Below are 11,337 nucleotides of genomic sequence, written 5' to 3' on the forward strand. Positions count from 1 at the left end.
TTGTTCTTTGGTTGATCTAAGTCGTTGAATCAACCCTGCCAAGCGCTGCTAGGCGCGCGGCGCGAGTTGGCAATGAGCAACATGAGTTACTATTCATACTTTTATATTAATATTATGTCAGAATACAAGAAGTGTAAGTACGTAGGAACTTAGCATGTTCCATACAATTTCACTTTTTCTCCTATACTAAGCCGGTGTCATGTGTAGTGCAGTCAGCGCTTACGACACCACTTCAGGGACAGGATGCAATGCTCAACGTTCACGCTTTTGCGTGGCGGAGTCGGGTTCATCAGCCTTTTCCTTGAAAGGAGTAAGCTATCATTATCCACAATTGTCCTCTTCGACGAAATACGCAGAGCCGGTGACTCGTTAGGTGCTCATGTCATAGGACACAAATTTGCATATAGCAAAACTAAGAGGTTATGTGCTAGAGCACAGTCCTTTACAGAAACTAAGGACGAGTGCCGACACGCGGTGTCAACACTCTGATAAAAGAGGGTGTAACGGGACAGAAACTAAGGACGAGTGCCGACACGCGGTGTCAACACTCTGATAAAAGATGGTGTAACGGGATTCTACTTCGGCTTTTAAAAGTTTATGTGGGATGGGGGTACAGCTGCGAAAAATATATCCTCGATACTGATATATGTGAAATCATAATGCTTTATGAGACAGAGAACTAATGGCAGGCTATTTATTAGGGCAGCAAACGCAAGGTATTATACATATATGACTTAAATGAAGTTTAGCTCCACTTCTTAATCTAAAAGAGTTCCGTGCCTTCAAATGATTTGCGCTGTAATCTGTAAGAGCAATTAGCCTTGTTAAAGTATATACTCTTGAGCACTAGTTGCCACCTGATTCTTAGAATCGTTAAGTCCATTAAATTCAGGCTAGATAAGTTTTACGAATTTTACGATATTTCGAGGTGTAACTTTAATAAGTTATTTTGAAGTAATTAAATCTTTGAACCTATAGGTCTTTTTCTGACTAAAGGATCAAAGTAGTCCTGCTCGGCCTGTTTAATCATAGATCACCATTATATCTAACACCAAGTTGTTTGCCGTTTCATAAGGATTATATCCTGTAATGGTGCATACTTCGGTTGGCGAACCGTTGTTGTGGTACATTTGCTTTTTAAGTTAAATACTCTTTTGTTTTACTTAAGATAGTCAATCACTAATCCCATTTTTTATGTGTAGCATATGTAGCAGCCGCCAGATATAAAGTCTGGCGGCCGAAATCTATTTTAATGTAGCTAGGGTATGGTTTCAGATGTAAATAATTTAATTAAATAAAGTTCAGTTTCCCTTTTGATCTTACAGCGTCTAGTGCCTTCCCAAGGCTTGCTCATTGGTCTACAAGAGAAAGAAATCTTTCTAACGTGTATACTCTCGGGCACTAGTTGCCACTTGGTTCTATGAATCCCTGAATCCCTTGAACTAGGAATCGTTAAGCTCTACGAGCTTGTACAACTCACTGAGTTGTTGAGCCTATTAGTTGTTTAGAATTAAGTGACTCTCTCTGTCAATAAGTCTTGCTCTGACTTAAGGAGCAAGGTAGCTCCGCTACACCTTGTAGTACTCGTGGTCAATCTATGCCTGAGTCATTAAAGACTAAGCATCTGCTGAAATGGACACTGTTTCCGAACTTTCAGGGGCGTGCAGCGTTTAAGAAGCTGAAAACCTTGTTTATGCTAGAATACATTGAGTTCAACATGTCCCAGGGACCAAAAGTTTTGGATACAAGGCTTGAAGCCTTTCGGCAATACAAATCCTCTCTTATCGGACAGGTCCAAAACCACTTAGCGGCATCTATGCCGACTCGGTACAATTCTGTACCTGATTCAGAGCCTAAGACTCGGCCCCTTGTTGACAATGTTAAGATAGTTGAGAGAAAGGAGGGGAAGAACCTCCTTTTCTGAACAAAGCAAATGGAGATGTCCATAGACTCTGCCATGTTCTTAACAGAACGACAAAAGGTGGCCATGGCCATCTCTAAGCTCGGTGGTAGAGCCATGGAACGAGCACTCACGTGCAGAACGTCTATATATTACGCTTTTTCCACGTGGGATTCGCTGAAACAGCAAATGATTAACATGTTTACACCACCTGATCAGGCTTTTCGTACGCGATTACGACTCATAGCGCTCGTCAGGGTAAACGAACCCTAGGGACCATGTCCAGGAGTTGAGAACTCTCAATGCCGCTATTCATCAAGATACGACGCAAGAAGCTATTAGTAACTTCTTCTTGGGAGTCATAATGACGGTGTTTCCCGGACGGAACTGTTTCGTTCCCATCCTGTTACTTCTGAAGAGGCAGTTGCCATAGCGCTACACGCTAAATTCGACTTTAAGTCCTCTCGCGTTAGCACGCCTGTTTACCGTACTAGCTCCTTGAGCACATCGTGATCGTCTCATAGATCGGGACCCATGAATCTAAGCCTCGTTGAGGAGGGAGAAGAAGAATTTTAAGCTGTGGAACAGCATATAAACATCCGCAGATGTTATATGTGCGGAAGCACAAAACATTTACGCCCGGCTTGTCCCCTACGCAACGCGCGCAAAGCTGGGAAGAGCAATAATATCGAATTATACGAGAAACCTGGTACGGTGTGGGAAAACATTGACCCCAGTACGTGCGGGGCGCCCTAGTGGGGGGGGGGTAGGCTTTATTGAACCTTTAGGAGGAGAGAGTAAAAATAACGGGGAGCGAGCACAAGCTTGGCTTGTTAGTCGCTCAGACGACGGTGAAGGGCTTTAATAACCCATGGTCAGTTTTCGTTGACTCAGGGGCGTCTTGCGATTATGCTTGACGTCTTTTCCTTGAAGGGAATCAACAATATGCTGAGGCGCTTAAGGTGATATAATTACTGTCCGCTTATCGACTGGGACTCGTGTCACTATTTCTAAAATTTCCGTTGAACTTAGGTATTACGTTTCTGGACTTTGACAGTGTGGAACGCTGTCTCGTCCTTGATTTGGATTCGAGATATAATCTCATCCTTGGTATGGTCTGGCATGAACGCCATGAGCCATGGATCGATTGGAGGTCTAAGACCTTAGGCGCAACGCGCAATGTTTTTACTAAAGCTTTGGAGGGTCTTCAACCCACCTTTGCAAAGCAACAAAAGCGCTATTGGTACGAATCACTGACCGAATATGTCTGTGTTCAAGACATTGGAATGTCTGAGTAAATAATTTTCAATGTTGAAAGCACTAATTCTGAGCTCGGGGTGGAACTGCACGTACTCAGTCGAGTGACACTCATTGCAATAACAAATCACTGAATGCTGAAAGCTTTGTAGGCATAGGGCCGAATCATTAAGGGTGTAATATTCATGAGACATGTGGAGTGGCACGTCTAAGTTCACCGAGTCTGGTCCGCCGAGGTGGCGCCATACTGAGTGTCAGTCGTGACGCTATTGGCAAGTTGTCAGGGCATTTCAGTTTAAACCCTTCTAATGCACATGAAGTGACACGTAAACGATCTATGACTAGGAATTTGAGCTGCATAACTCCTCGTCGAATGTTGGATTGGACACCAGCACTGGTACAGAGCCAATAAAGGCTGTAAACTTGGAAACTTGAAAACGTTGATGCCCCGTCCTCAAAGAGGTGTATTGTCTCGATTCCGACAGCAGAGACGCGAAGCGTCTATAACGTGACAAAGTGATACGAGCGAGCAGTTGCTTACGCTTGTTAATGGTGCGACCGATAAAATCGAGGGCGAATTTTTCCCTGAGGCAATTCCTTCATTACATTCTTTTTAAGAGCTAGATGATATATGTGTTGATAACTTCGGCCGAGCCTTAAAGGCTGGTATCTTATCTAAAATGGTAGTTTTTCAACTGAATATTTATTTAAGCTCATCATCGCTCCTGGATGAAGCCGTTCTGAAGGATACAAAAGCTGCACTCAGTAGATCATCGATCATTAACGGTCCTACGGATCCATTCTATTCCTTAGTTATGAAATTCCAAGATGTGGTATGTACTAGGCCACCATTGATTTTACCTCCAGATAGAGTTTCCGTCATGAAATATGACTTGGTTCCTGTAACCAAATATTGTGTTTCACGATAGTGGCCTTTACCAAAGAAACAATCTGAGACTTTCAACTGTTATACGAGGATCGTATTACCCCGGATGTAACGGGCTAAAGTTGCCCTGATGTTACACAGTCCCCGTTAAGTACACTTGGTGTACTAAAGGGTATGGCCAATTACTTAAATTAAAGTAATTAGACCCACCACTCGGGTGTGGTTCACATTTGTGACCAACCCTTGTGTATGTGAGGCACATAGGTGCATTCACATTAGGAGGGATGACGCCTAGCGTCATCCGTTATGCGAGGTATCTAGAAAGTTACGCTCGCAATACATATTAGTGTCATCTACAGGAATGACATTTTTGATTGGTAAAAATAGGTATTCATATTTAATGCGATTAAATATAAATCGGTCTGAAACTACTTTCTTCTTAGTAAGTGCGCATGAGGAGCCGGATTGCCGCTCCCGTGACGACACTTAACTACAGTACTTAGTGCGTTCGGTGAGGTCGCTAACGCGCCCACCACAACTACCCCACTGGACGCAAGAGAAGCTGGTTTATCCGCTTCATCGCTGTGCTAAGGTGTGTCTAAGTAGAGCGTGGCCGCATAACGACGTGCCCGCCTTCACCGGAGGTCATTTTAACGTTTTTCTTTTTGTTGTAGCAACTAGACAACAGTTCTGCTGATTAATTGACTTAAGTTCAAATGAACCCTGCCAATCGCTTCTGGTAGCACGAATAAGCGGGTCGAATTGTCACTTGATCTTAGCGCGAAAGAAAGCGCTTGAGATCAAGGCTACAAAGACAGGGATTGCAAAAATTCGAACATAATATCCATAATAAATTCGTATTCGGAATTGATTTTGCAACTCCTGTCTTCCTAGCCTCGACCTCAAGCGCTTTTTTTTGCGCTTAAAACAAGTGACATTTGTCCAGGCGATGTTTCTAGATGGAAGATATTTGGCCAAAAGCATAGCATGAACTACAATTTGGTGGTCGCTACGTGAGTAAATTTCAGTAATTTTAGGAGCTGATTTACCATCAAGTCGATTGTCGCGAAATCTGGCAAAAGCAGAGGTCAGCATAAACGATGCCTTTTTTTCCTTTAAATCAGGTCTTCGCATCTTTTAATGGAGCCATTTTTTTACACCAAGCATATTGTATCGCGATAATGAGTTGGCATGCAAGCCGTTTCCTATTTTGTTAAAAAAAGACAAAATATTATGCAAATTCGAAATATTTATTTTTGCGTATTGATTACACGCGAAATCCGATGGCGAAGCAGGAGCAGGAGAATGAAGAAGACCATACTTTGGACACCAAGCATAGCGGTGAAGTGGCTCCAATTAAGGCCAAGAAAAAAAACAAGAAGAGCAAAAAGAAAAAGAGCAAAAACATCCCTAGTTCTGGCTCGAAGCTACCGCCATTCCGTGGTGTAAAGGGCTTCACAGACAGCTACGTGGCTGTCGGTCAGACAGAGCCACCCACCATTCCTATTGAAAAGCTCTTTCCAGATGGCAAATATCCAGAAGGTGAAATTCAACAACATCCTGGCGACTTTAATACTTACCGCACGACTAGCGAAGAGATACGCGCTCGTGACCGCGAATACGAGGATCTATACCAGACAGTGCGTCATGCTGCTGAGGTGCATCGCCACGTGCGCAAATTTGCACAAAGCATCATGAAGCCTGGAATCAAGCTTATCGACATGTGTACGCAACTCGAAAATAAGAATCGAGAGCTAGTGGTCGAAGCTGGTTTTGCGGTACGTTGTTTGTCGCTTAAGTGAAATGATGTTGAATTTCTTACCAATATTTAATTTTTTTGCAGCGAGGCATTGGTTTTCCTACAGGCTGTTCGTTAAATCATGTGGCAGCTCATTATACGCCAAATTCTGGTGATGACACGGTACTTTTGTACGGAGACGTAATGAAAGTAGACTTTGGTACGCACGTAAATGGACGTATCATCGATAGTGCGTGGACCGTGGCGTTCAATCCACAATTTGACCCGTTGTTAGAGGCCGCAAAAGCGGCTACGGAGGCTGGAATTGCCAATGCTGGGATTGACGCTCGACTTGGGGAAATTGGTGAGGCAATTCAAGAAGTGATGGAGTCGTTTGAGGTTACTATTGAGGGTACAACGTACCCTGTCAAAACGATTCGTAACTTGAACGGCCACTCAATTGGCCCGTATCAGATTCACGCTGGAAAGAGTGTTCCTATAGTAAAGACTGAAGATCAGACGAAAATGGAGGAAGGAGAGATTTTTGCTATTGAAACATTCAATACGACAGGACGTGGATACGTGGTTGAAGATGGAGAGTGCTCACACTATGCCAAGGCATTTGACGCTCCTCACGTCCCATTGCGATTGCCTCGCGCAAAAAAACTGCTGGGGCATATAACACGCACATTTGGCACGTTGCCGTGGTGTCGTCGATGGATTGAACGTGAAGATGGAGGATCGACTACTATCAATCCAAAGGGGGCCAAACAGGAGAAATATCTCATGGCTTTGAAGAACCTTGTTGACAATGGCATCGTTACAGCATACCCGCCACTTGTGGACGTGAAGGGTAGTTACACGGCACAATACGAACATACAATTATTCTGCGCCCGACTTGCAAGGAGGTCGTGTCTCGCGGCGATGACTACTAGCTTTAATGTTTGTCGTCATCACGTCTTAATAATTAGGACGATGGCTAGAACGGCTATAAATCGATTCTTGTGTATACTCGGTTAACGATGATGTGCCTGAAGGGTCAACTATATGCTGTAAATTCGAACAAATTTAGTATGAAAGGTCCCATTCTTCCAGATTTTGAAAAGAACAAATACTGAAAAGTAATATTTAACCGTTTGCGTTTGGTGTTACAAGTGAGCTACCGCCACGCACGATGCAGCTCTTTATTCGCACGGTATGCAGCCTAAGGACCGCCACAATTTGATTCATGACATTCATAATACGTGTAGGATGCCAGCCGTATGCTTACCGTCGCGGTGGCGGATCCGCAAGTAAAAATTCAAGAACTGCTATCGCAGATTAAGGCCAAACAGCAAGGACTTTGTATTCAAGGATATCTGAATTATGGCGGCGTGCCGTTGCGTGCATCGCGTTCGCTTAAGGATTACGGCATTCAGAATTATGCCACGCTAGAACTGTCACAACGCTTGCTCGGTGGTTGCTTCAGTTTGTCCATTTTGTTGTGGATTATTATTTTTATCTGCTGCCTTATCAGCGTCTGTACGTGTGGACTGTCACTTCCAGTGGCGTTGTGTCTGCTTCCACCGGCTTTACTTCTTCCACTCTGCTGTCTGTAGCCGCAAGACATAGTACAATTTGTAAGATATCTCGGCTGACCAGGCGTAGCAGATGTTTGTTGCAGGCTAGTATTTCAATCAGAGGTTTTCCAGTATTTTTCAATATTATTACACATTAAAAATCAAGTGGTTGATTTTATTTTTTCGACAACTACCTAGTGGTGACAATAAGCTTTTTGAAGCTGTGATCAACGCTTGTGCACTTTCATGTTAACGTGGAAGTGGTCGAGAGGGTTGGCTTTGGCATTGAAAATAACGTGTGACTCGATAAAGTGTGATCGCTATATTTATTAGTAAATGAGCAACAGTAAGCACGACCATCCACGGTCGAATGTGTGAACTCGGCGCATTAGCGGATTTTCAACGCCAGCTTCTGTAACCAGCGGCTTCAAAATATAATTCCGCGCTGGTAAATATAACAACACGAAAATCTTGATTGAATTTGAATACGTGCAGAGCAGCTTCTTTTGGCGTTGTTGCCGATGGAAAGGCGTCCACTACGGATGCAATATTCTAAGACTATTTAAGAAATTAACATCAGGCTTGCTCATTCGATATAGCTTCATATGTCCGGTGTCACTAAAGCGAAATAGTGCATTTTCAACATTTCTATCTTCAGTGAAATCGCCACCCTTACGGCATCATGTCCAAGACTGCAGGAGTACCAATTTCACTGCTACACGAGGGCGAAGGCCGCACCGTGACGATTGAGCTGAGAAATGGTGAGGTGTATCGTGGTCATTTAATTGAGAGTGAAGACAGCATGAACTGCCAGCTCAGTGACGTGGTCCTCACACAGCGCGATGGCCAGAAGAGCAAATTGGAGCAAGTATACGTTCGTGGTTCTCAGATCAAGCTTGTAATTTTGCCAGACATTCTGAAAAACTCGCCTCTGCTTGGTAAAGTGCAGACGTTGAGTAAAAAGAAAGAGGAAAGCATGAAAAAAAAGAGCAATAAAATGCAGAGTCGTCGACGCGCTGGTCCAGGCGCGCGCAAGTAAAAGAGAATCTGGAAGGCAGGTGAAGGATGGAGTTGCTATAGTAAATTATAGCTTCTGTCGTTATAAGGCTGATTGTCTATCCCGGTAGGCTTATCCATATTTTTATTGGATCATGTTGCCTTATCGCTAGCTTCTATTTGTTAGTATACGACTATTAGTATCCTTTGCCTGAGCACCTTCGTAATGCCATATTCGTCAAATTTAGTGGTTTTAAATAAATTTATCGCGCCTACTTGTAAAAAATGATTGGCGTCCCCAACACTTTTACCGCTACAGGATGAATTGAAAGCGAGAAAGCCCATCATAGCACTAGCATTTTAAGACGCCGTAGGTAGTCAGTGTCGTTTTGTTGTTCAAAACCATTAAAGAAAACCCTGATGCTTACAGAGCACACGCTTCAAGGATACAAATTTCTAAGAAAATCAATAGTCAGTGGGCAAGTAAAAAACAATTTTTTAAGAAGCTCAAAAATATGCTTAATGAGGGCCGCGTCATTTATTTTAAGCGTAAAGGTACCCAATGTTAAGCCGATTAAACGTTCGTAAGGATAATGGCAACATCGTCGAACTAATTCTAAGACGCTCGATAATGGCTGTGAAGAAGGCGGGTGGAAGAATCAACTGATGCGAAGACAAAAGCTCATGCATTGGCTGGCGAGGTCCGTACAAAACTTTTAGCACGCGGCTATATTTTGTCGCATGCTGTCGCTTAATCATAGTCTCCCAACCAAGCAACTGCAACTGCAAGCGTGGCTTTGACGTATCGTTCGTAAGTGAATCAGGACAACCTCTATCCGCGCACGACGAAGTCAATACAAATCGAAATTTTCCGTCCGAGTCGGCAAGTTCCAACAACTTGGCACTGAGAATACTATCGTTCGTGTAGTTAGCATAAATATTTTCGGCATCCTCTTGTTCTGTAGAGATATCCAAAATATTGCAAGCACTGATCAAGTGCTTGTCAAGACGAATTGTGTCTGGCTGCTCGATATTATACGAACCAACACGTTTCGAACAAGCAGCACACATAAGCGGCACCCAATCGTGTTCTTCTACAGCGTCATCTTCAAAAGCAAAAGCAACTTCGTTATCACAACCTCGTACTGTTGCTTTGGCCACAAAGTCACTAGCGTGTAATAATACATAGGACTCGCCAACAAGCACCCTATGCTGTTGTGCTTGAATCGTGTCACGGGGAATGTGCTCAAATGCCCCAATACCAACACCCCAGAAATCAAACATATCCATCCAATTTGCAGACGGTAATGGCAAAACTTTTACAATGCTATTGCCTTCCTGACCTTGAAGCAACTGAGTGTTGCAGCCTCGACAACGCACTGATGCGTAATATTTTGGTCGAAGCTCTTTATAAGATACTTGAGTAAATGACGAGAAGCCACCTAGCAATTGCATGTCACTTGGTCGGACTGCAAGTCGCATATACCAATGGTCATTTTTATCTTCCAAGAAGCTTTGCGCGATGTCCACATTCCGCTCAATGTCCGTCCACCAAACAACTTTGACATCTTCTTGCTGATCTACAGCATGCGCACCATGTTTTTGAGGCATGTACGCAAGATTTATACGTGGAAATTTTGCAACTATGCGAAAATGCGTCACGTCAAGCATTTCTTTTCGCGTTCCGGCCTGTTCGTGACAGTCTAGGAAAAGATAACACTGATAGCAGCCGATATTCGCGTGATATTCCACCAAAGAGTCCACTATCGTAGGTATTACATTCTTCTCATGCGTTGAATCGCTTACCACTTGAAGTTTTTGCATACGTCTGGCCAGTGTATCCGTAGATTCGGGCGCTTTCAACACATCGAAGGCGTGTCGTTCAGCATTTTTCATTAGTATAATGCAAAGGGGGTGGCAATTATAACGTTTATTGCCTTGTATAATAAATGAAAAAATCAGAATATGCCCCGCTTTTGACACGAATTTCTTAATCTACCCCTTTTTTCTAAAATTCACAAAATTCCCTCTTCCTCATTCATATTAGTAAGCATTTAAATACTTTCAGGAACATGCAAAATAACAAAATGAAGTTAAGAGATCTTTAATAAGAGATATTTTATTTTTAGCTTGCGACAACGTCGTTTCTCGCGGCTCGCGGAAAGTAAGGCGATAATATCTCACGAGTGCTTCAGCTTTAATCGACTGCAGTGATGATACAGAATGTAGGCGGGCACGTCGTAATGCGGCCACGCTCTACTTAGGCACACACCCCAGCACAGCGAGGAAGCGGTTAAACCTGCTTCTCTTGCGTGCAGTGCGGTACTTGTGGTGGGCGCGCAAGCGCCCTCACCTAACACACTAAGAACTCTGGTAAAGTGTCGTCACGGGAGCGGTAATCCGTCTCCTCGTGCGCACTTACCAAGTAGGTAGTAATTTTCAGACTGATTTATATTTAATAGAATTAAATATAAATACCTATTTTAACCAATTAAAATGTTATCTCTATAGATATCATTTAATATGTATTGCGAGCGTATCTTTACAGATACCTCGCGTAACTGATGACGCTAGCCGTCATCATGGATGACGCTGGGCGTCATCCCTCCTAATGTGAATGCACCCATGTGCATCACATCCACAAGGGTTGGTCACAAATGTGCACCACACCCGAGTGTTGGGTCTAATTACTATTATTTAGTAATTGACCATCCCCTTAAGTACCAAATGTACTTAATGGGGACTGTGTAACATTAGGGCAACTCTAGCCCGTTACACCATCCCCCTCTTTAAGAACGAATTTACATTTTTAAATTCGACAGAGTAGAGAGAGGAACTGCGAGCAGCTTTACGCGCCGCTAGTTCACTCGATCACTCTCGCGCACGTGTTTCTATACACGGCGCCCAAGATGCCACCTAAAAGGGGCCACGTTGGTGGGTCGTCTGCGAAGACGCCCACACAACCTCGCACTAAGCGCACGCGCCGCGTTAATTCGCCGG

At 43.6% G+C, this 11,337-nt stretch overlaps 4 protein-coding genes across 4 annotated transcripts; 3 read left to right on the top strand and 1 right to left on the bottom strand.

Annotated features, from left to right (window-relative positions):
• The first annotated feature begins 5,317 nt into the window (after window positions 1-5,317).
• CCR75_005618 (uncharacterized protein) lies at window positions 5,318-6,915 on the top strand. Its single transcript, XM_067963697.1, has 2 exons — window positions 5,318-5,821; window positions 5,887-6,915. The coding sequence occupies exons 1-2, from the start codon at window positions 5,327-5,329 to the stop codon at window positions 6,715-6,717; spliced, it is 1,326 nt and encodes a 441-aa protein (XP_067816162.1). The 5' UTR covers window positions 5,318-5,326; the 3' UTR covers window positions 6,718-6,915.
• Window positions 6,916-6,956: 41 nt separating this feature from the next.
• On the top strand, window positions 6,957-7,380 carry CCR75_005617 (uncharacterized protein; the record flags this gene model as incomplete). The annotated part of the gene is made up of 2 exons (XM_067963696.1): window positions 6,957-6,977; window positions 7,033-7,380. The coding sequence occupies 2 exons, from the start codon at window positions 6,957-6,959 to the stop codon at window positions 7,378-7,380; spliced, it is 369 nt and encodes a 122-aa protein (XP_067816111.1).
• Window positions 7,381-8,023: 643 nt separating this feature from the next.
• CCR75_005616 (uncharacterized protein) lies at window positions 8,024-8,380 on the top strand (the record flags this gene model as incomplete). The annotated part of the gene is made up of 1 exon (XM_067963695.1): window positions 8,024-8,380. The coding sequence occupies one exon, from the start codon at window positions 8,024-8,026 to the stop codon at window positions 8,378-8,380; it is 357 nt and encodes a 118-aa protein (XP_067816112.1).
• A 500-nt stretch (window positions 8,381-8,880) lies between these two features.
• On the bottom strand, window positions 8,881-10,233 carry CCR75_005615 (uncharacterized protein; the record flags this gene model as incomplete). Its single annotated transcript, XM_067963694.1, has 1 exon — window positions 8,881-10,233. The coding sequence occupies one exon, from the start codon at window positions 10,231-10,233 to the stop codon at window positions 8,881-8,883; it is 1,353 nt and encodes a 450-aa protein (XP_067816109.1).
• Window positions 10,234-11,337: the final 1,104 nt, after the last annotated feature.

The sequence above is a fragment of the Bremia lactucae genome (genome assembly GCF_004359215.1).
Source record: "Bremia lactucae strain SF5 chromosome Unknown BlacSF5_NotPlaced_182_SHOA01000115.1_669280bp, whole genome shotgun sequence".
Taxonomy (NCBI): Eukaryota; Oomycota; class Peronosporomycetes; order Peronosporales; family Peronosporaceae; genus Bremia; species Bremia lactucae.

Excerpts from the sequence above, each read along its gene's own strand:
- CCR75_005618 (XM_067963697.1), top strand. The coding sequence starts at position 5,327 with ATGGCGAAGCAGGAGCAGGAGAATGAAGAAGACCATACTTTGGACACC. Across the intron at positions 5,822-5,886 it reads TGGTCGAAGCTGGTTTTGCG|CGAGGCATTGGTTTTCCTAC; the intron begins GTACGTTGTTTG and ends ATTTTTTTGCAG.